At 36.9% G+C, this 26,120-nt stretch overlaps 1 protein-coding gene across 2 annotated transcripts in view; it reads left to right on the top strand.

Annotated features, from left to right (window-relative positions):
- LOC134647237 (lachesin-like) overlaps positions 1–20,402 on the top strand; it is a 99,399-nt gene extending 78,997 nt beyond the window's left edge. For both annotated transcript variants that reach the window (XM_063501505.1, XM_063501504.1), the window contains exons 7-9: positions 6,683–6,802; positions 18,429–18,599; positions 19,991–20,402. In XM_063501505.1, coding sequence (XP_063357575.1) covers positions 6,683–6,802; positions 18,429–18,599; positions 19,991–20,211 — 512 coding nt within the window. In that variant the 3' untranslated portion in view covers positions 20,212–20,402. The remainder of the gene's footprint in view (positions 1–6,682; positions 6,803–18,428; positions 18,600–19,990) is intronic.
- The last annotated feature ends 5,718 nt before the right edge of the window (positions 20,403–26,120 follow it).

Genomic DNA, 26,120 nt, shown 5'->3' with positions numbered 1-26,120 from the left:
TACACAAAGACACATGCACATATGACTATTTTGAACAATAGAACTGTAGAAACAATGTTGTATTTATTTTGTTTACCTGTCTAGTAGTAGAAGGGAGTAAAGATAACTTTCTAATAAAACAGCTTCTCAGAGTACGTATTCGGCTAATTTCTTTTATTATATAATTAGCAATGTGAGTGGGCACTAAAAGCAATCACAATGCTAAGCATAAAAAGGATGTAATGTTCCTAGGATTACATTTTGGTAATAATGTATTTTTGTGGGTGTCAATTGTCCAATAACTTACGTGTCCCGTAGCTGTCACGTTTCTTAAGTATTTTTCTCAGTATCTTCCATATTGCGGTATAATTAAATTTGATGTGCCCTATCAAAATATTCTAAAGACCCGCTACGCGATCGGTGCTACAGCGTAGCACTAAACCGTAGCAAGTGCTACGTTAAATTACAGAGGGTTAAATTACTTTCGCTACGTCCCGTTTTATGTCGTCGACGCGTTATAAATCCACGGCGACTAAAACATGTGCGTTTGACATATCACTACGGCCATACTGACCCACCAACTTAAAAGTGACATATGAGAGCACTTATCCTGTTGACAAAAAGTTTATTATCGCTTGACCCACATGACGAATAAACTGGTGGATCTGTACGTGCTTACATATAAATAGTGTCCAATCAGACGAGTGTTTACACCGGGACTGCCAATAACAGAATGCAAATACAGTGCGAACAACCGCGCTCGAGTGTCCGGCTGGCTAGTAAAACTTTTATACTAAAACCTAGAGCCGGCTGGAATTCATAATTGGGATTTTTTAAATCTTTATATCTTGTACTGGTATTTTAGAAAACAATTTTGCATTTTTATCTTAATTTATGAAAACATTAGCATTATTATTTTTTTATGATAACGGTGGTGGCCGAGTGGATATGACGTCCGACTTTCAATCCGGAGGTCGCGGGTTCAAATCCTGGCTCGTACCAATGAGTTTTTCGGAACTTATGTACGAAATATCATTTGATATTTACCACTAGCTTTTCGGTGAAGGAAAACATCGTGAGGAAACCTGCATACATCTGAGAAGAAATTCAAAGGTGTATGTGAAGTCCCCAATCCGCATTGGGCTAGCGTGGCCGTGGGGACTATAAGCCCAAGCCCTCTCGCGCATGAGAGGAGGCCTGTGCCCAGCAGTGGGACGTATATAGGCTCAAATTATTATTTTTTATTATTATGAAAACATTATATAAGTATTTTCAAGTCGCATAAAAGTAATAAACATCAGTGAGATTACAATGTAGATTGGTACAGCTACTTTTGAGAGAATTGCATGTTCCATGCGTGGGCAAAACACGTAGTAAATGACACACATTTATTTATCATAATGTGATAAATATTATGTAATTGTTTACATCTAATAGGTACTAATCTATAGCTGTACTAGTATAGTTGGCCACATCATTTATAGATAGATACTTAATTGCACACACAAAGGTCACCGTAACGCCATTTTCCAACCAAAAGCACAGTTATACTCTCACAACTAACTTTGCAAATTCTATGACGACAGATAATGTAACGACTTGAAGCCAACCCAGAACACTTCATAGGAAACGCAATTTCAAGTGGACAAACAAACTACTGGTGGAACCCTTCCACTCAGTTTAATTACTTCACAAAGAATGCGTCGCCTTGCCTCGATGAGGAGACAAAATTAACGCTCTCAAATATTTAATTTAAATTTCCTCCCTTGAAACGAATAATAACAGGGAGAACCCACAGACCTGAATTTTTATTGCCATTGCTTATCAAGCGATTGTCTCTGGTGAACCAGAAGGTATAAGAAAGCTTTCATCTTCACATCTCATTCACTGAAGATAACGAGCTTATAGACGCAATAGTAACACTAGACTACAAGTGTTCTAAGTGTTACCTAAAGAGCCATACGTGCAGGACTCGTTCTAGATAATATGATATCTCTGATAACCCATAGTTATAATGTAAATCAAAGATATTACCGTCGGCGGCAGCCGACTCAACACTCGGGTGTTTCTAGACTAGACCTAACTCTCTGTCTCAAGATTTACATCGATATAAATGGTGTGTTTGCATAATATTGGCATCACATGTTGATAAAATACACGAAGCACATTCCACATGTAGTATCTTAACGTTACGTCACATTTCATTTCAATAGTGTGTTTTTGCATTTATACTGGTCTACTTGAGACGAGTGATCTATAGATATTGATGTAATATTTATTAAAACTAACTAAAGCACAAATCACAGAAACAGTCGAAATGAGCCAGCAAGTTTAATTAAAAAAAAAAGCATTCTTTTATCTTTCGAGGCTAAAGTAAAGTAAAAACCTTTCTAAATTGTGGGTGAGTGCGAAGTTTCACAGAAAAGGCAAGAGTGATGCAATTCATTTGTAACAAGTGCTTCGTAATGCGACGAGTATCTTTCACTTGTCTCACTGGCGCTGACAGAAGGTAAATCGAGTATAAACAAACAAATAAAACGGCAAAAATCGCAATCTAATACGAAATCGCTTTCAAAAAAGCTAACCGGCCAAGAGCGAGTCGGACTCGCGTTCTAAGGGTTCCGTCCATTAAGTCCAACTCCCGCTTGACTGCACATTTGCACGGACCTATGTGCATTTTTTGTCAGACATATCCTAAGAACTAAATATGTTAATTTTATCACAATTATAATAACTCTACTGGCGAAAGTGTTCCCAACATCTTTATTCATATGAATTTAAAAGTGGAAAAATTACTCTCTTGGGTGAGACTTGAACTCACGGCGTCTGGAGTTCAAGTGTCACCCAAGACAGTATTTTTTCCAATTTTTAATTTATTCTGAGCATAATACCATCGGTCGCAGACATTTCTGCTTCTTAAAAAAATAATTAAATTGTATGTGTATATATATCAAGTCCAGAAGTAATTTATTAATGTTATCTACAACCAGAGCCCGTACCATGAGTCACCGACAGTGTCAAAACTGACATATACGCTATCCAGAACGTAATTTACTTTCTATAATACATCTCGTTCGCACTAATATGCGAGTACGAGCGAGATGCATAGAAAGTAAATTACGTTCTTGATGGCGTTTATGTCAGTGCCAAACTGATGGTAGCCGTACAGAAGCATAACAACTTATCAGAAATCATCTAAACATACTTAAAAATCCTAAAAGCTGCTTACCGCTCTTACAATGCGGGTACGCCGTGAGACACAAAACATTTTTTAAGAGGGTTATAAAAGAAAAATGTTTGATAAGTTTACTATTATATATAGTAGGATAACTGGGCTATTCACAGGTATTTTTTTTCTAGAGCAAATCCCCATACTTTTAATTCTGTATTATGAATTATGAATTTCTCGTATTTTTTGTATGGGTGAGTGAAAATTTAGTCACAGAAATGAATTCCTTATCCTCAAATTATACGAAAAAGACACCAAACTTGATATAGTTGCTAGAAGTATGCAGATATAAAATTTAGAGTGAGGCGCGCCGGAGGCATTTCCCCCCATTTTTGAGTTACTCACAATGAGCTCTTTCATTTGAATTGTAACAAGATATAGTTTGAAAAACTTTATTTTTTAAGTTTCCCATTTACACCCCAAAAGTGGCTCCCATGTTTAAAATTCATTTGTTTGCGTTACATGGCCGTCTTTGAGTCACAAACTTGCATATGTGTACCAATTTTCACCTTAATGGGTCCAGTAGTTTCGGAGAAAACATAAAAAAAAACCCGTAGGGGTAGGGTCAAAGACTATGTAATTAAGTACGACTCACGCTTGACTGCACATTTCTAATAGGTTTTCCTGTCATCTATAGGTAAAGAACTATTTTGTGTATTTTTTTCAAAATTTTAGACCCAGTAGTTTCGGAGATAAGGGGGGGGGGGGGGAATGGTCATTTTTTGCCTATTTTCTTGACCGCTAAACAATTTATTTTAAAATTATAAAAAATATATATTTGAGATTCTTACAATGAGCCCTTTCATTTGATATGTAACACGATATAGTTAGAAAAACTTTATTTTTTAATTTTCTCATTTACCCCCCAAAAATGGCCTCCATATTTAAAATTCATTTATTTACGTTACACGACCATCTTTGGGTCACAAACTTACATATGTGTACCAAATTTTGAACTGAATTGGTCCAGTAGTTTCGGAGAAAATAGGCTGTGACAGACGGACGGACGGACAGACAGACAGACAGACAGACGAGTGATCCTATTAGGGTTCCGTTTTTTCCTTTTGAGGTACGGAACCCTAAAAAGCTAAGATACTGAAAGAAATGACCATTTTTTCATCAATCAGAGCGCATCTTTTTCATACTTATTAATAATTTTGGTGCGAAATACCCGTAAGAGTATCTTAGTTTCGCAGACTTTTATGACCTATATTATTCGTCGTTATAAGTGATATAATTTCACAATTGATAATAAATGTGACTAGACGGCCAAAAAACCTAAATAAAAAGTGATAGACATTTGGTTTTAAGTTCCTTTTAGTATTGCGGACAGAGCGAATTCCGAAAATTACAAAAACAGGATACCTGGACGAAGAATTCGCGATCCAGAGGCGTGTGCGCCGCGCCGCACCGCCCCGCTAATCAAACTGTCACTTCAAGAATTCCGCGCAAAATCCTTCCCCAGAAAACTTCCTACAACTTTTGATTGCTGCCGAGGATTCCTATTACATTTTAAGGCTCGGATATTGCTTAATCACTGACACTAATCCACAGTCGTATAGCTCGCTGGAGGAGCTTCGCAGTATCAATTACATTAACATCTCTACGAGTTATTATTCCGCTTTGTTTAATAAGCAAAAGGCTGCCCTTGTTGCCTCTTTAAGTTATTAATTAGAACAAAAATTCCGATCGTTCAGATTTTGTTCGCTAAATTGGCCACTTAAACTCGTAAAACCCGTCCAAAGGAACTTAACGACGGTCAAAGAGCATAACCGCAAATAAGCTCCGATCTGGAGGCGGAAGAAAATTCCGTTTTCCTTAATTTACCCCCACAGCGGACTTTTGTGAATGTTTTTTGTACGTTTGTTTACAGTTTGTGAAATAATCCGTTCTCTTTCGAGAGCAACGTTTTTCTTTTGTCGGCATTTAGCGGCGCTTTCTTTGATCATGCCAACTTTTAAACTTGAATTGCTACGAAAGATCGTAAGAAAACTTTTATTGTCATTTGTTAAACTATTTCCGCGTTGTAACACCTGTTTCTTGTTTTTTTCTTTATTTGATAATTTCAAAAACTCTATTAGGCACGTTATATTTGTCCATAATAACTAATAGACAATTCAATTTAATATTCAAGCCTTCAATTAGAAAAGGGCAAGTATACATTGTGGAGTGCCTTGGGAGAGACCTATGTCCTGCAGTGCATTGAAACGGGCTGATGATGATGAAGTATACATACGAGGTATTTATTCAGAAAATGGAAATGCTGAAGATAAATAAATGGGCCAAAATTCTGTAAACAAAACCGGAAATCCACCGTTAATCGTCACCAACATTATTTTAATTGCGAGCACAGTAACTTAGTTCGGTTTGCTTAGCAAATACAAGTAGCAGCGAGTAGCTGGATAATATTCAGAGTCAACATCTGACAGTTGCGGAGTTTTAGCGCCAAAGTGGTGTGGTGGAACGCGGGTAGTTTGGATATAGCAAACATTGCGAGCGGCTAATGTGATGTGCTTGCCGTTCTGGTTACTATTGACGCCTTTTGGTTTCTGTGCTTATTTCCCTTTTTCTGTGCTTTTTAGTCCTCCTGTTTCAGTCCCGTAAAGTCTATAGATTTGTATAGAATTATCTGGTAATATGACAGTATTTTTAATTTTTAACAAGCAGAAACGTCTGCGATCGATTGATTGTGGTTGTACTCCAGTACTGGAGTATCGATCCAGAGGCCGTGAGTTCAAGTCTCACCCATGACAGTAATTTTTCCACTTTTAAATTTATTCTAAGCTTAATATGACAGTAAATTTGTTATATATGTATATATTTCAAGAAAAGTTACTTTTTTGGCGGTAAACACTGTCTAAATTTGGTTTAGGTATGAATAGTTGAACAAGGCTACAACGCTCAAGTCTTTATTTTTATGTCACTTAATTAAGATATCATGAAGAGCTCTGCTCAGCTGCGAGTGGTACGTATTATGATGAAAAATAAAATTCATAGAAGCAACAGTAGAACCGTATTTATATACCACCCCTATGCAGTAAAAATAAGTCAAATTAGTGGGCAGTTCAAACGAGTCTGCGGACTGCAGATTCGTTAGTAGTTTGTTGTCGAAAGAGCTAGACGAGTGAGTTACTCGATCGGCTTACTGGAATTTCGTCAGCCTTATTTTATATTTTATGGTCTTATTTATATAGATACTTTTCTGATTAATTTTATGCATTAATCAAATATTTTTTAAGCTACACAGCTACATTCTTACACACACACAACTTATGAAGGTAAACGTATTAGTGCTCGACATGCTAATGCCCAATAGATGACACCCTGCTGTCACCTCTATTGACAATGACTTAAGTTTCAAGATGACATGGACTGGGACCGCGTCGAGCACCAGTACGTTTACCTTATAGTAACAGAAGTTTTTGCTTGCGTGATGTCTTTTGCATTGATTGATGTGGTGTTATTTTTGTGCAGTTCACCCGCTGGTGCAAGTGCCAAACCAGTTGGTCGGTGCGCCGAGCAGCACAGACGTCACTCTCCAGTGTCACGTCGAAGCGTCTCCTAAAGCCATCAACTACTGGACCAGAGAAAACGGTAAAAAATTTTTGAAGTGAAAACTTCTTTAGCGGCGCTGTGCACTTTTTGTCATGGGGAAAAAATGTTAAACTCGCGATAGGTCACGTGACCGTAAGATTCGTAAAACGTAAGACGGACCTGATCGAAAAACTGTTACAATGTCATTGAGTTTTCACTTCTGCCGGCACTCCCTGAGTGCAACCCGTTGTTTTTTTTTTAACAATGTGAATGCCAATTAGTTGTGAACTTTTTCGATACACGGTATTTCTCGATGTCAAAGCCTTTTTTGAAAACTGCAATAAAAATGCATTTAACCATTTTAGAAGTCAGGAGATTAACCGGGCAAACTGCATTTGATGTTGGGTATTTAAAACGCTTTTGGGGCAAAGTATTTAGCAGAACTAGTTTTAACTAGGATAAAAAGGCGTTTAATTTAAAACAGCTTCTTACTTTGTTATGTTGGTAGTTGAGCAGTATTCAACTTTTGTAATTATATTTTCAATACACTAAAATACTGGAAACTTGTACGTACTTACTTTTTATTATTATTTTTGAGTTTATTGAAAACGAATGTTATTAATCTCGAGCTTATGTTAATTAAGATTACTATAGCTAGAATATAGCTTTACTAAATACGTTTTTTGAACTAAAAGCATAAACATAAGCGCGTGTTTTAAAAGCAGTTAATTAAGCAAATGATGTTTTTAACTTTATGAAATACAGTATGGATACAAGATTAGCTCTGAATTATTTAGTCGGTTGCACAGAAACCCGAAATCGAGTCGTTTAACAACATCGGTATGACGATGCTAAGCACTGGGGACGCACTAACTCCATCTATAATAATTTATAAGCCACTTATATCAAGCTCGACGTCATCACAGCGCAACTATATGTTTACGAGCTCCGCGTAACTCTTAATAATCCTAATTAATTAAGTCCCAGACACGAAACTCAAGAGCGGAATAACCAACTAATTTCATTATTCATAAAGCACATTGAAAGCGTTAAAGTACTCATTAAAAGGCCCGTTATTCACGCTCCTACTATCTTCTTTGACAGGCCACAGGGGCTAGTGCTTGCTTACAAGTTATGGCGTTTTTATGGTTGTATTTAAGGGAAAAAATATGCGATTATTTCATGACCGTTTTTCATTTCGACGCGATTTATCGCGACTTTGATTATACAGCGCCGATGTTGGCGCTTATTAAGGGGCCCATTAATGCTCCGACAAGATGACAGCGTTAAATATGGCCGTGCGATGGTGTAACGGCAGAGACTGCCTCCCAAAGACACCGCGTTATGAAACTTGGAGTAACAAATGGGTTATATTTTTGATTTGAGCGGCAGTTCCTAAATGTGGACACAACTAAAATAACCAGTCGCATTTTGACACCAATTACAATGAACGCGTCGTAACCGCAAGTTAAGTATTTAACATGCTCCTTCCAGTGGGTAAGTGATCTGTGCGTAAGGGTCGGCGGAAGTGACCGCCTATCGCCCCTTCATCGGTTTATCGCTGCACTCTTCGCTGAGAAGTTGTGACATTTTAAATTAAGCTTTGCATTTCTTGAAGTTTTGACAGTTTAATGTACTTTATTCATTGATGATTTGAGTCCATAATGTGGGCCTTATTTGTATCTCGTACTAATCAATCTCCCTATCGGCTGTCAATTTCCCTAAGCCTACCTTTAATCAAGTTTTACTTTTCATTCTAAATTTGAAAGACCGTAAATACGAGGTCATTTTTCACGAAGTGCTACATACATAGATACGGTACATTAAACATGTAACATGTGTTGGCATGCCTACTGACAAACTAACATGCTGATCTGAAATTAAAACAGAGTGAATACCTAATCTTTACTGATGAAGTCGAATTTGAAAAGAGTCTACCTATAGCCTATTAATTACTGCTTTGTGTCACTACGCATTTACACATATTTTATTAATGAGAGCATTCAATTCAACGCAACCGAAATTACCACAAATACGAGTGAAAAATAATTATGTAAGCGAATAAAAACACGTGCTAAGTAATACAAATAAGCATACTTAAACTCACAGAAGCAACAGCAGGGGTAGGAATCTTCATTATTTCTCATTAAAGTGGCGCTCCGAGGATAAAAGTTGCTTATTTAGTGCTCGGGTGACAGATGAACAAAAGCACTTCTGACGTGGAGTGAGGGACAATAAGGCGGACAAGTTTGAATTATGGAATTTTCTTGTTAAAATTCAAATTCACGGGAGCTATTTGAATTTACGCGGACACGGTGTTAGTACTAAAGGAACAAATGAAACCTACAAATCAATATAACACCTACACGGACTGGCATATAAACGCGACCAATATTCCGCGGCAGCAAAATGCGTTTGCAGCGACGCAGGAGAACCCTGAGGGCCTACCGCGAACCACGTTCGACGTGTTGTCTCCCTGTCACACTTATGTACAAATTTAAAAGTGCGACAGAGAGGCAACACGTCGAACGTGGTTCGCGGTAGGCCCTCTGACCAAGTGGCCACTAAAGTCGAGTTAGGAATGGATTTACGACGCTTGTTGCCAGCCGCACCGCGACATGTGTGAACGGGCCGCGCGGTCACAGCTGCCCGCCGACCGACCAAATCCCGACAAAACGAACAAAACTTTTTCGCAATGCGGTCTTTAAGCACATTTTTCCAGCAAGCTAATCATGCACTTTATGTTCGCTGTACCACTGCATTAAGGCAGTGCAATGACGCTATTGGGCTATTATATAAAAATAACTATCTTGTTAAGTAGTCACGTAAACGGGACTGATCTACAAAGTAATTAATTAATTATAACTTTTCGCACTAACAAACCTCTGAAATAATTTACTTGAGAAAAATACAATACCAGCTTATTTGATCAGTACGGTTACCATCAGTTTGTCACTGACATAAACGCCGTCGAGAACGTAATTTACTTTCCGTTTGCACGAATATGCGAGTGCGAGCGAGATGTATAGAAAGTCAATTACGTTCTCGACGGCGTTTATGTCAGTGAAAAACTGATGGTAACCGTACAGTTCAGAAAGACAAGAAAGACTTGGCTGATCTACTATGCACTCCCTAGTACATTTACTATACTCATGGACAAATTTAGAGGAACGCAAAAAAAAGGTTTAATTAGTGGATTACAGTACCTAAAGTAATTTTAAAATTAGTAAATATACTTTTCATTCATTTTTTTTTTGCGTTAAAGTAGTATTAAAATAAAAAAAAACATACAACCGAATTGATAACCTCCTTCTTTGAGATTTGGAAGTCGGTTAAAAATTAATGGCTAAACCGTTTTTTACTTTCGTAAACCATTTTTTGTGAATTTTGGCATTGCAATTAAAAAACCAGCAATCAGCGCCACACCGGCACTGGTAAATGGTGGGCTAACAATGTTTGAGAAGTTTTCACCGTGCACTGCTAGAGATTTTGCGGTTAATTATTTTTTATTTAAAACTACTATTATTTAACTACCTACCTTTTATTTAACTTTCCATGTTAAGTCAAGTCTTGGAAGCTAAATGATAATAGTTATTCGGGTTATTCCTTTTACAAGGGGGGAAAGTTGTTGTCTAACCGCTCATACTAATATTGATACCCGAGCAAGCGAAAGATTGTAAAATTGAACCACGACTGTAGCGAGTGGACCGAAAAATTGAATATTGAGCGTTGCGAGGGATTGAAGGTGCGAGGTTTTTTAATTGGTATACCCTCCTACAATTTAGAAGGGCTTTCAATCTCCTCGGGTGTAGGATTAGAGCTAGCGTAGTTTTATTTGACGGTCATAAGGGCATTGAAAAATAAACTATTTAACTGGGCACGTACAATAAGGCTGCTTTTGCACCCAGTCCTATAGATAGATCTGTCGGTGAGTTTATTTTTGTTAGATGACCGTGCGAGTCGAGTAGTCGAGAGTAACTAAGCCTAAAATACCGTAGGTAAAGTTTCTTGTTTTTAACTGAAATTCAATTCTCTTACTTTTCTTCTTGCACCATTTTTATTATATATTTGTTTAGCCCTATATGGTTGACTGGTAGAGAATGCCTTTAGGCATTATAAGGCCGCCATTTGTACACTTTTTTTGTGCAATAAAGTTTAAATAAATAAACGGAAGCATTATTTTCTAATTCACGAAACAATACCTCCTAATGCGACAACTGGTCATATGTTTCTTAATAGTGAGTACCTATTGTTGACTCGTGATCATAAAAAGCGGCCAAGTGCGAGTCGGACTCGCCCATGAAGGGTTCCGTATTTAGGGGATTTATGACGTATTAAAAAAACTACTTAATAGATCTCGTTCAAACCAATTTTCGGTGAAAGTTTGCATGGTAATGTACATCATATATTTTTTTTAGTTTTATCATTCTCTTATTTTAGAAGTTACAGGGGGGGGGACACATTTTACCACTTTGGAAGTGTCTCTCGCGCAAACTATTCAGTTTAGAAAAAATGATATTAGGAACCTCAATATCATTTTTGAAGACCTATCTATAGATACCCCACACGTATGGATTTGATGAAAAAAAAATTTTTGGGGTCAGTTCTAAGGGAGCGTTCAAGTATTACGTAACGCATTTGGGGGGGGGGGGTCTTGTAAAACGTTACGATGCGTTACAGAGGCGGGAGGGGGGGTTTGAACTACGCGTTACGTAACATTGATTAACCCTTCAGCCGGCCTAGCCAGGGTGACAGTCGCTGTCGCTCCGTAGCGATCGATTGTATTTTCTATTTTTGTGTGTAAATCTTAATGCGGTTCACAGAATACATCTACTTACTAAGTGTCAACAGTATAGTTCTTATAGTTTCGGAAAAAAGTGGCTGTGACATACGGACGGACAGACGGACAGACAGACAGACAGACAGACATGACGAATCCATAAAGGTTCCGTTTTTTGCCATTTGGCTACGGAACCCTAAAAACATATTAAAATTATAAACAGAAGCCACATCAACGTTTGCACAATAATTGGCAATTTCATAACCAACCAGATACAGAACGTAGGCAAATTTAGATGCAGTTATGGACGCAACCGAGCCGGCATTACAAAGCAATACCTAGCTACAGCTAGCGACACCGCGCAAAAAGCGGACCAAATTCTATTACCGCGGATATGCAACAAAGACCGCTGGCCCGCCCGCTACAAATTGCTTTAGGCTACGCTGACAATATTTACTCGCAGGCTAAAACATTCGTACAAATCAAAATTGATGATAACAATGGTTGTATTCTGTTTATTCTTTTGTCACAACTCTCATTGTCGTTTGGTCAAAGACATAGACAGAACTTGTATAATTTTTGCTGTACGAGAGGTCGTAAATCAACAATTAGATACTTCCGCTGTGCTGGCTGAAATGCCTTTTACTAGTCAGAGAGCGATGTAGTAGGTATCCGGATTACTCGTTTATCAATCAGCCTTGCCTTAAGTATATTGCTAATGAATGCTAGTTGATACTAATGTCACCAGCATGATATTAAAAATAAAAATTAAATGTAAAATTTTAAAGCTTCTTTAAATGTTAATAATTATAAGCAAATACACGAGTCACTATAAAAAAATACCCAAATTAGGTAATTTTCTTCTTTTTAGGGTTCCGTAGCCAAATGGCAAAAAACGGAACCCTTATAGATTCGTCATGTCTGTCTGTCTGTCCGTCTGTCCGTCTGTCCGTCCGTATGTCACAGTCACTTTTCTCCGAAACTATAAGAACTATACTGTTGAAACTTGGTATGTAGATGTATTCTGTGAACCGCATTAAGATTTTCACACAAAAATAGAAAAAAAAACAATACATTTTTGGGGTTCCCCATACTCAGAACTGAAACTCAAATTTTTTTTTCATCAAACCCATACGTGTGGGGTAGTAGTTTTTTTTTTAAGACGTCATAAATCGCCTAAATACGGAACCCTTCATGGGCGAGTCCGACTCGCACTTGGCCGCTTTTTCTATAGGAGTTCCTCCATTTCTATACCATCCATCAAGTCGATCAGATTTAATGACAATGGAACACTCTCTTTCAAACAAAACCATATTTTTTCTAGTCAGTATAACCATGTTGGAGTAATCAGGGAACAATAATTATGATGCTCCTTTAGAGGAAAAAATTCCCGTTTCTCAATTACTTGGGAAATAACAAAGAGTCGATAATCTCCTTTTTTGAATTCGCTAAATAAGAAATATTTGCTTATAACTGTAGCTTCAAATAGTACGCTGGTTCAGCGAAGCCATTAATAACCATCGTATTGCCGAAGATGTCTAGATCACAAGCAAGATGAGGCCGGCCGTGTTTGTGAATTGACCACAAATCTGTGGCCGAACGGTGCAACTGACACCTCTGTCCGCCCGGCGCCGGTGCCGCCCTCTTTTGTTTATTGCCTGACAACTTTATTAATTGAAACGATCGTTTGGCAATGTCAATTATTTTATATAGAATTGAATTTCCAAGGAAGTAAAAAACCGGCCAAGTACTTGTTGGACCACGCTTAATAATATCAACATAACATCACGCATAGGTCCCGTACCTTCGTACAATACACAGAGACAAGAGCATATCTGTGTTAATGTCATCTCAATTGATCATCGTGAAAATAATTTTCATGTAAAGTATTTATTAACCTTTTTTCTGAATTTTTTAAATTTTCGTACGATCGGTTCAAAAGTTAGCGGTGGAGACACAATATTTTGGACTTTAGGAGCGAATATTTTCAAAAGTATACAAGTACTTATACAGTCATAAAAATGCTCTTAGAAACTTTAATGTCATTTTTAAAGACCTATCGAATAATGTGCCATCCGTTGATTTTACTTTCAATAGATATTTATTCAATTTCGGTTTTCAAATTTCATTTAAATACATGTAAATATATAGGTATACTGTGATGGACGGAGAGACGGCCGAAAGGACAGACGGACATGATAAAATCGAAACGGATTTCACGACTGTCTATATATTTTCTATGTAATATTTTTATTATTTATTGAATCTTTATTGCACAAAAGAATAACTTATCGTACAAAAGGCGGACTTAATGCCAAAAAGTAATGTTACATTTCATTTAAAATAGTTTCGGCTCGAACTAGGAGAACCGATTAAGCAATAACTTCCGACGCGGATTACAAGTTTGCACTTCGCCTGCAACAGTTGCCTGCATCGGTTATTCATAAAGTTCTCAAGTCAAACTAATAGCAATAAAATATATGAGAAATTAATGTGGTATAAGGCCGTATCCTGTTCAGAGCAGCAGCGTGTCTGGGTGCGTAGCCTATATGCCAATCGTTTACGATCCGTAGCGAACAAAACGCAACTGTCACTGTCGCACTAATGGAAGACTGATAGAGAGACACAAAGCGTTTCTTTATCGTAGCGCAAGCGATTGTCACCTTGGCTAGGCACCCAGTTCTGACAGTACGAACAAGGCATCTGCAAACTTTTCCTTTTCCGCGCATAAGTACGTTGCTATGGGTATACAGAGATTAACATGCTACAACTAAGCTACGGCTTGCTATATCGTATATGATAGACTGCCGTATTCGAACTTCAAGATATTCACAAGAGACGACACGTACTAGATCCATTCTAGATACGTTATAGTTTAGATTTCAACTAGTTCTCTTTTACAGCGCAATTCGGGCAACCAATGTCACTTTTACGATAGATCGTGTTAGATATCTATTAGATGTGAATTAGATCTCTAAGTAATATCTTGTGGAAATCATTCAAGAGTATCTCCAGAATCGCGGAAATGTCAAATTTGACAGGTTAGATCTTAAACATATCGTTATCGTATCTTGGCGATGACTAAAAGATATCTAATAGATGTCTATTACAAAATCCGAATCGGGCCCAGAGTCTAGGTATGTTGGGCACGTGATAAATTGCGAGCAATCTATTGTGTCAAATCTTAGTTAGGATGGATAGATGGTAGATTGGGTAGATGTTATGTTATGATAAGGTAACACCGGAACAATATATGTAGTGCCTCTAGTTTATAAAAATATAACTCTTTATATATTTTTTTAGGTATAAGTCAAATTCCTAGTCGGGTTGCAGGCAAATTGAAAACTGTTTGTGAACCTTTATTCCAATTTTCACCCGAAAAAAATGTTTGTGTCATTACTTTATACTTTTATACGATTTAAATTGTGAAAGATTTACAATAGGCTTAATTAAGTAAGAAATATGTGTGAAAACCACTAGTTTTCTCTATTTTAACAACTTTCAGTATGCTTCTCGTATTGCGCATTCACTGTAGTTAGGAAATTGCAATAAGTACCTATAGTCTCGTGCCAGTTATTGGGAGGCAATTGGTCTAATTGCAAGGCAAACAGGCGTATATTAATTTAAATTATAGGATGTGAATTCGATCAGGATTAGATATGGATCGGATCCGTCAGTGTCTAAAGTGACATTTCTACAACCAAAAACATCACTTGACACTGACAGATCCGATCCATATCAAATTCTTACCTATCCTATAATTGAAATTAGAATACGCCTGAAAGTCAATCTCTGGTCTGAAACGGAAAACAACATCAACACTTTCTTTGAAATATTTCATTAGTTATTTTGTCCAGGTATGTTCTTCAATGGTTGATCTCTTTGTCAAGAGAGTAAATGATCTGAATGATCTGAAAATAGGACGTGAACATAACTTTCAATCAGACTCGCAACATAAAACGCTGGCAGACATTACTAACCAGCGGAGGCCCGCTCTTCTGCGGCTATAAATTGTGGCGAGAACAAATTAAATTAGGTAATACAGGACTGACAAGCGACGGGGCGACCGCGCGGACATGGAATGGGTGTGTCCCTCTGCCCGGCCACAGCCTCCGATAATTTTTTGTTGTCGTTTTAAACTGAATGTACTTTAAGGCTGTTAATAGCTTTTGCATTGAGATTTATTAACTTGGTGTGGGACGATTAATGTTATTAATATGATCCAGTGTCATTAATTTGAACTACATATGATACTATTTATCACAAGTAGGACACATAGCCGATAGGTACCAAGATTTCTTTAATGCCCATATGGATTTATGGAATAAATTACTTCAATTTATAGCTTTAGTAGACACTCTCTTCAATTTATTAAACTTCACAAACTATCAAATGATAGGTATGATATGTTTAGATCCGCGGAGCTTATAAATACTAAGACAAATATTTATGCAATAATATTAATCTGACTATGAACATAGACTTATAATAACTTTTAAAAACACTGAACAAAGGAGAACTGGACTGTGTCTAATTTAACTGAAAGTATGCCTGCAAAAAAGTATCAAAAATTTCAATTAATATCTTTGTTACGCGAAGAGCTATGTTTGGAATAAAAAATAAAACTCCACCGCAAAATAAAGCGGAGCAAGAAGAATGCAAGCAATTTTTAATATAGAACGAGTAGAAAGCTACGTGACCCTCGGTCGCGGTAATAATGTAGCTAACGACGAAAATTCAGCCGAATCGCTCAAGCCCGACTTACCCTTTAGACGGTTAAACATATTGTCGCGAAAAAAGTGGTTCCTTCTTAATGTAGGATTTATTCAAAACATTTGTTGGTACCCGGTATTATCAGTGAGGGTACTTAAATATTACAGCAACTGGTCGTCTAAGGTCCCTTAATAATTTCTACTCTCATCTGTTCAACTAGATGACTTTACAGAAAAGTTTATTAGCCATTGTGTAACTTTATCATTCTTTAGTTTAGAGTACCTATAACTTTGAGATAAATAAAGATACAGTCAATTATATTTGGCAAGTTATACCTAAGCTAAGTTTTCGTTCTATAACATAATCTCATCCACATATCAGATCGTCACATGATTTTTGTCACATGTCATGTGGGTCGTTGGGCAAATGAACTCCTCACATTTTCTGAATTAATATAAGCTCAAGATAGTTAGTTTACCAATTAGTTTGTTAATTGTTCATGTTAAATTAAACCAAACTATCCAATGCAAATGTCCACACTAGAAATACGCATATTATTCGTTTATGCGAAACAACATATTTCAATTCGATACCAGGGGACAATGGTCGGAAGCGTCGGAATATAAATTAGTCTGAAAGCGAGTGGGTGCTATCTATAATAATGGATATATGTACCTATTCAATACACAGGGAAGGTATGGTCAAGGTATGAAGCTAATACAAAATGACAACAACAAGTGTTTAATTAAGCTAATGCCATTTGTAAATAACTATTAATTCCGATTGGGAAAACATTTCCATAAAACTACCCAGGAACAGGTACCAATGTCAAGTTGTCAACTCTCTTACATGTGTGTGAAATTTATGTATTTGCAATAGGTCTTACGAATTGTCATTTAACAGTGTAGATGTTCTCGTTTATTTAACCAAAACGCCAAGAACACAACAAAACATAACCTTTTCCGTTCATCGGTATTAATTCTCACAAACAAAGTTATACATACATAGAAAATAGTTCTAATCCACATTACTTACTAAGGGTTTGGATCTGCTGATCTCCTTATATTCCATTAGTAATCCTTACATCTGACGAGTGGTTGGCATACATTTACCAGCATCAAGTAAAAGCAAGCAGCTCGTAGACTGCGAACAAAAAGGACAATATACACATGCACCAACCAACTAAAATGAGCACTGCACGTTTGTTCAAGCAAGACACATAAAACAAAAGTGAGCGAAGCGAGTCACAGATAACAGAGTCAAGCGCCAAATAAAGACAACTAAGATAGGTTAAACTCAAATGTGATATTTATTTAAAACTTAATATAAGCAGGTGCTGATTACTATTAAGATATATATTAAGACGAAACAGGAGCCGAGATTTAAATATTTTAGGTAAATATACCCGTCTCGCTAACGGAAGCGGCTCCTAAAACTAGTGCGATAAGGACAAGGCAAAAAATCCTGAGTAAAAATCTCAAAATCGAGGTTTCGTACTCGACTGTTTCCTCCTCCAAAACTTAACCAATCGTAACCAAATTTGGAAATCTAAATGATTATGAAATTATCTGTGTCGGACCGTTTTGCTTTTTTGGCTAATTGATATCAGTTTTGAATACCACGCCTCTCATTGCGACATAGTCAATTAGGCCATTTTGTCCATTTTTGAGGGGCTCTAGCGCCTTAAAAAACAATAATATCAAAAAAAGAAAAACGGTCCGACACAGATATTGACAATATTAATCTGTGTTGAAAAAATCATTGCTCTAGCTTCAAAACCCACGGAGGAAACAGTCGAGTACGTTTGTATGGAGAAATGACCACTCCTGTTGCCTCTTAATATCTATTACTATTATGATAACTATTAAGTAGGTACCTATATTGAGAAGAATCACACAAGACATAGGTAATAAAATAATAACACGAAACATATTTTTTGCTCATAACAGGTTCCTACAATAGTTTCATAAAACATAAACACAAGTGGCGTTGTTCATAAACGGCTGCTAACTGTCCCTATCTGTCGTTATGTCATAGAGTGGGACAAACGACGATCATCAACTGATTAACTTAGCAGACGTTTATGAGGGGGGAAGAAGCTTACAATTTCCGAGAATGATGCGCTCGTAAAATTTATTAAAATGCTTACTGCAAAATGTTCCACTAATTCGCGTCACTATCTTTGTCTGGCAGGTGAAATGATAATATCAAACGACAAGTATCAGATGAGCGAAATCAACAGCTCGGCGTACAGCGTGCAGATGCGGCTGATTATAAAGAATATCCACCGCAGCGACCTCGGCGGCTACAAGTGTATCTCGAAAAACTCCATAGGGGATGCCGAGGGCAACATCAGGTTATATGGTAAGCCGCGACAGTTATAAGGTAATGTTTACGGTAAAATAGGGTGAGCCATAAAATACAAAAATATAAGTACAATATATGTTTATAAATATAGACAGTCAAGCTGGATATGTCAGTAGCAATGTAAAGCAAACTAAAGTATGGTATCCCTAGGAAACGAACAAAAAGCAGCAATGTTCATCGAACAACGATGAAATGTAAACAAAACAGTCCCACAGGATAAGATATAAATGGCATGTGATTTTCGAACAATTCAAACGTAGTGTTGCTATAACCCGCGATTTTTCTGCCGCCTTTTGCTACGGACAAGATTTGCTTGACCAGTTATATGTTACATACTTATATAAAGATAAATACATACATATATAACATCCATAACTCAGGAACAACTATTTAGGATAAACGCACACATAATTGCCCTTACCAGGATTCGAATCCGGGACCTCCTGATACGTGTAGGCAGGGTCACTCCCGACTATGCTATCTGGCCGCTAAATTCGTATTGATAGGAGATTAAAATTATATTATTATGGTAATTTAGAAACCGTAATCAAAAACGGAATTAAATACAATCGCGATCAGATATATCGATGCGACCAAGGTGCTCACAAACATCTGAACACGCCTCTATTGTCAAGGCGTTAGAGTTCAGATATTTTTAAGCACCTTGGCCGCTCCGATTTATCTGATGGCGACTGTACATATGTCATTTTGATGGTCTGACAAAATGCCAGGTATTCGTTTTTAGGGTTCCGTAGCCAAATGGCAAAAAACGGAACCCTTATAGATTCGTCATGTCTGTCTGTCTGTCTGTCCGTCTGTCCGTCTGTCCGTCTGTCCGTCTGTCCGTCTGTCTGTCCGTCCGTATGTCACAGCCACTTTTCTCCGAAACTATAAGAACTATACTGTTGAAACTTGGTAAGTAGATGTATTCTGTGAACCGCATTAAGATTTTCACACAAAAATAGAAAAAAAACAATAAATTTTTGGGGTTCCCCATACTTCGAACTGAAACTCAAAATTTTTTTTTTCATCAAACCCATACGTGTGGGGTATCTATGGATAGGTCTTCAAAAATGATATTGAGGTTTCTAATATAATTTTTTTCTAAACTGAATAGTTTGCGCGAGAGACACTTCAAAGTGGTAAAATGTGTGTCCCCCCCTGTAACTTCTAAAATAAGAGAATGATAAAACTAAAAAAAATATATGATGTACATTACCATGTAAACTTCCACCGAAAATTGGTTTGAACGAGATCTAGTAAGTAGTTTTTTTTTTATACGTCATAAATCGCCTAAATACGGAACCCTTCATGGGCGAGTCCGACTCGCACTTGGCCGCTTTTTTTACTCTTGGTATTATGTATACAATGATAATCTTCTCTTTCAGAAATGGAGTTACCCCACCACAAGTCCCGTGACGACGATGACGTGGACTCTGTTAAGGAAGAAACAAACGACGTGCACTCCAGCCTTCAAGGATCCCGCTGGGAAGGCGGGCCGCGAACGCAGGACGCCGGGTTCCTCGGCCGACCGCCCCCCGGCGCGGCGACCCGATCTACTTCGTACGCGACCTTTTTAATATCAACCCTAGTTTACGTCGCGTGGTAAACTTCTCCCGTAAAGCCATGTGCAAAGTTAAGGCTTGACTAAAACAAACGCACGATATCTCATCACATTATTGGACTTGAGAGTTTGAACATGATTTTCTCGTCTTTCGCTTTTAAGGTATCCCTTTCAATAAAGGATCTGGGGGCGTCTAAAGGTCCCCTGAAGATTTAAGGGATTTATCAAATCCGGTTTCTTTTGGATTTCGTATATTTTTATCAATCTTACTTTGCACATGGCTATTAAGATGTACAGTTATAGTAATAATATATTATTTAGAACTGTTGTCTATAACGATATTTGTACATCAATAACTCACCGTTTTATCAAGTATGGTAATGTTTTTAAACAAAATACCTACTACACGATTGTGTTGTGACAGTATGCAATAGTAGTGCTTGATTGATAAAAAAACCTGTAAACTGTAAATCGCTAAGTTTATTTTTCGTCAAGTAACGTAAAACAATGACTCTTTGTTTGCTGGTACGTGTATCATGTTGTTATACATAAAATGTAAATGCTTCCTTTTATACTACGATAACATTACATAACAATAATGCAATATGCAATAAGAAATTTGATGTTTTGCAGTCTTTGACTTAGAACAATATGCTTGCAAGTCTTTCAACTCCCACGACTTCAGAAACTATTCAAATGCATGTGTAGGTACCTAATAAACTTTGTCTTAATGATTATATGTGAATACATATAACCCAAGCCTAGAACTAGGTATTTGTGTACGACACATAAATAAAACACGATTTTATTTGTCTTTTATCTTAATAAAAGGATATACAGTCAATACATATAAAGACGATACGGAAACCTAATAACGAAAATTATATTCTTGTCGTGAAGTCGCATTATGTATTTATAAACGTTAAAATGTATGTAAATAGCTTTGCAGTAAAATATTTAGTATTGTTTAACAATAAATATATAATTTTCATTAAGTTGCATAATAAAATATTTAGAATTAACAACACAATGTCGACAATTAAATTGCATTAGTTGTATGGATGTAAAATTGACGGGCCTATGATACAAAAGGTAATTTTGTAATTGTTGACGTTTTTGAATTGTTGAATTTTATGAATACTTATTGTTTAAACTTGTACTCATAGTAGTTAAGTTTACGGATAAAATTGTTAAAATACTCTCTTGTCAAAATTAGTTTATTTATTTTATACGTTGTACCTAATCAAAACTAACATAAACCTTTAATTTAGTGGCCTGAAATGAATGTATGATATTGTCCGCAAAACCGAATAAAAATATATAACGGATAGAGTTTTATTTATTTTATTTAAGAACATTTTATGGGTATTAATAATGTTCAAGATCGTGCGAGTGGTCATACGCCGGCGTTAGGTATTTGTTCAAAGCAATCAATACAATATGTATATGTTTATCTAGTTTTTAAAACAAACGAAACCGGTTGTGAGTTTAAAAATAAACTATGTTACAATAGTTCCAAAAGTAACGCTAATATGTACATATATAAAAAAAACGGCTTTTAAGTTAGAGTGAAATTACGAACATTAAATAATTTGTGTTTTACTTTTTGTTACTGTTAACCTTTTGGACGCCAACGACCGATATATCTGCACCGTAGGTTCAACGCTAAAGACCGATTAATCGGTCACAGACCACAGAGCAACATCGACCTACGTGCATATATACATAAAGTTCAACTTCAGTTTTGACACTTCAATGATGTGGCGTCTGAGTGACAGCTTTTGTATTTGACACGGCGTGTGGAAAAGGTTAAAGGGAGTTGTGTTTTCGCATGTTAAATAAGGAATAGAAGAAGGTTAGATCACGCAAGCGCTCGTTCAAAGGCTTTACATTGTTGTTGTGGGGTACAGAAGTGAGCCAAAAACGTAGTTGCAACTCACTATCATACACACTATAATGGATGCGCTTTGTGCCTTCATCAGAATGATTAAATTGCACAACGGGACTTAATCGCGTATCTAAGTTTTAAGATTTACCTCCGACATTTCGAGGACGGCGTTGTCCCCGTGGTCTCTGAGAAGATTCCAACCAAACACAACAAATCATGAAAGTTCCAAATCGTAAAAGTTTAAATCAGTGTTCATCAAAATTACCAATGTCGACATTCCTTAACACAACACTTGGTCAAAATCACCAAAATAGTCATCTCCATTGAAGGGCTAACACAACATGCCGACCCTCTTAATACGAACCTTCGGGGGAACCGAGGGTAAGTGCGATCTAGATAGGGTAACCGCGTGCATTAGCAAAATTACCTGAGGCTTTATTATTTTCATTGCGACAACCCTAGCCGGGAATTTCGTGTGCTCCCCATTTAAGCTTGCCAGATGAATTAGGTTAGATAATTACATCAAATGTGAGAACGTCCTGATTTATGGATACTTTTTTTTATATTTGGCATAAAAAAATATATTTATAACAAAATTTCGACTCTCTCGTTTGCGGTAGACCCTCAGATTGTGATGGATTGTGGTAATGGCGCCCCCTACGCAGAGTTTCGCGTAACATTCCCTAATGCATTTAAATTCAGTAAATGCTGGAAGTCAGATTTTGTACAACTTTTGTCCACTCAACTAAAAGATACTTGTTTATAAGTTGACAAGTGATCCTTTTTAAATCAGTGTCTAAACTATGTACTTAACTAAGTTGTTTTCTTCATTTTATTGACTTATTTTTCATGTCATTGCACCATGCCAATATAAAGCAATTCAAGAAGTAGGTAAAGTAACTTTATCTACACACATGTCATTAGTGCTCTATAATGCGTTCAGAAACCGCAGGAAATGACCAGCTTTATTACAACCAATTTTACAATGAGAACTTTCTTATCTGTGGTATTAGGAAAATCTGTACTGTAATGTTATACGTTATAAATTTTTTGTATCGTTATGAGTGTAAATTTGGAAAAGCAGTCAAAACGCAAGTGGGTCTCTATTCTAGTAGCCATAGATATTAAAACAGTTATCGATACGAAACGTCAATGTAGTATGTTTTTTAATATAAACCGCACGATATTTGATCTCGAGTGACATGAGAATAGGGACTTAATTCTTTTGTCTAGGAATTTAAAAAAACTATGGATGCGTGATATGCGTGAAAAAAGTTTTCATTCACCGCTATTTGACGAATAGTTTATCTTTTAATTAGTTTTAAGTATGTGTTTAGATAAAGTAGTGTATGTAACTGTACATAATTAGACATTAAAACACTCGTGTAATCCTATTAAGAAACTCACTAACGTTCGTTTCTTAAACCCACACACTCGTATTTTAATGCCTCTCATTATGTAGCAGTCACATAAACTACTATTAGAATGGATAACAATCCGAAACCATGTAAGGCAACGTTTCAATTCGTCCAGGTTATTATTCATAACAATCACGGAGTATGTGATCCATCATGGCCATTTGTATAGAAAAACCCTCAAGCTTATTTGAACATACGCTCTTACATGATCGCTATATAATATTTAAGTATATAGCGTTAGCGTATACGCATTGTGGCCTAGCGCTGGTGGCCTAGCGGTAAGAGCGTGCGACTTGCAATCCGGAGGTCGCGGGTTCGAACCCCAGCTCGTACCAATGAGTTTTTCGGAACTTATGTACGAAATATCATTTGATATTTACTAGTCGCCTTTCGGTGAAGGAAAACATCGTGAGGAAACCGGACTAATCCCAATACGGGCCTAGTTTACCCTCTGGGTTGGAAGGTCAGATGGCAGTCGCTTTCGTAAAAACTAGTGCCCACGTCAATTACTGGAATTAGTTGCCAAGCGGACCCCAGGACAATGAGCCGTGGCAAAATGCCGGGACAACGCGAGGAAGATGATGATGATATAGCGTATACGCATTATGCGCTTATTCTGGCGTCAACTGCTACCGCTCCGTACGTGTTTTCAAGCCTACAAAACGAGGAGACAAGATAATGTCGATTACGTCTCATTTTGACATAATTTTCTCATGCATCTCATTCGTGCATTTATGAACGGGTAATAACATATCAATAACGGGTTTTTAAACTTTGAATGCCACTCAATCCTATGCGCGCAGGTAGAGCAGGTGGATCCGTTGTCTGAAAACGCTCTATAAGTGTCAGGATTTTATAGGACCTAGAGAGATTTTTGAATAAGGCGGGAAATTAAAATGCGTACATTGTTCACACACATGTTGAATACACGATTGGAATCCAAAACTTTCTAAAATTCAAAGAGTAACCTAATGTAGGTATTCGAGTAACCTAAATTATAATGTACCTAAGCCTTACTCAGCCGTCTCACGTCCTGTCAAAGGCTCAGATAAGTATATTCAGGCATCATTCAATGCTGGAAGTGGCACGCTAACCCAATATAGGCGCTTGTACATTTCCGAGCATCCCTTGGGTGTTACAGTTTGCATGCCATGGTTTGCATCACAAGTGGTAGCGTGGCTGCGATACAATGAGGTGGTGGGTCTTTTGGGACTCAAAATCTCGGTAGCATGGACTTAAGATAGTTTTGGTTGAAATAAAAGAGGGCTGGAGATAAAAAAATCTTGAAAGTACATAAATATATATACCGGCTAATATATGCTGTTCTAATTCTAATGTTTTTCGTACGACTCAAAGGAATCAAATTCGAATATGTTATAGGACGTATTAACAGTTGGTGACTTGCCAATAAAGTAGGTACCTAGGAATAGGTAGTTTAAAATGTTTAAGGTACCTAATCAGCATCCAAACATGATTAGATGAAATTTTACGTGAGCAATACTGAAAGTATTAAGCCACCTGAAGATAACGTAATGAAAAAAAAACTTTTTTATTTAAAATATTATTATTATTTAGAAATCAAATGGTGAGTTTTAATTGGCCTCCTAGTGACAATGAAGCACCGATTGTAGCCATATCACTACTGACTATTTGGTCAAGGTTGTTGAAACACCCAGCAGACTGCACAGCACGCGACGGAAAACTTCAATAATGCACTTATTTTTACCTTTCTACTTACCTACGAAGACTTTTGTTCAATATCAATGCCCGCATTATGTATGACACGTTGGTAAGCGCTAGACTCTGATAAATAATTATCATATTTACAATACAATACAATACAATACAAATACTCTTTATTGCACACCTCAATAGAAGAAGACAATACAAATAAAACAGAAATACAAACAGAGGTAAACAAGCGGTCTTATCGCTAAAAAGCGATCTCTTCCAGACAACCTTTGGGTAGCGGAAATTAATAAATTTACATATGTCAGTAGGTGTGAAATGAAAGAAATAACCTAATCAAATCTAATTTATAATCAAATCAGTATCATAATTTTAACACCAATTTTATTTTACGTAACTACACAGAAAATCACTGCAACGCGCTACGGCGTATAATAAAGGCAGTTATTGCTAAAGCGAATGTTTAGAGCTGATTAACTCGCCCCGGTAACAACATAACACGTAATCATTGAATGGTGTAAACAAACATTTGCATGGATGTTGATTTGTCTACGCTTACGAGTAGACCAGGTATCATATTCGCTACAATGGCGCGAACAAAACACAGTGACAGAACAATTCAGTACTTTAACCAAGGAACAAAATAGTGTTAAATAACGACCAGATATATTCACGTCACGGTAGGGCGCTTAAACTCGTACTTAATTTACGTAAGCACGACCAATCAAAAAAACTGTTTCCTTACTTTTCACCTTCCCTAAAATGTGTGACTTTTTAATTAAACTTACTTAATATTACCTATTCGAAAGTCGTCATATAATGACTTCAGTCGTCATATGTTTATTTTGGTGATCTGTTTATGATATTCAGCGTTCTGAGTACCTATCGTAACAAAAGATCACGAGAGAGTTCAAATTAGAAACGAAGATAGGTACCTACCTGCTGGGAAACTTAAGTCG

Source organism: Cydia amplana, chromosome 4 (genome assembly GCF_948474715.1).
Source record: "Cydia amplana chromosome 4, ilCydAmpl1.1, whole genome shotgun sequence".
In the NCBI taxonomy this organism is placed as follows: domain Eukaryota; kingdom Metazoa; phylum Arthropoda; class Insecta; order Lepidoptera; family Tortricidae; genus Cydia; species Cydia amplana.
This window is presented reverse-complemented; position numbering and strand designations above follow the sequence as displayed.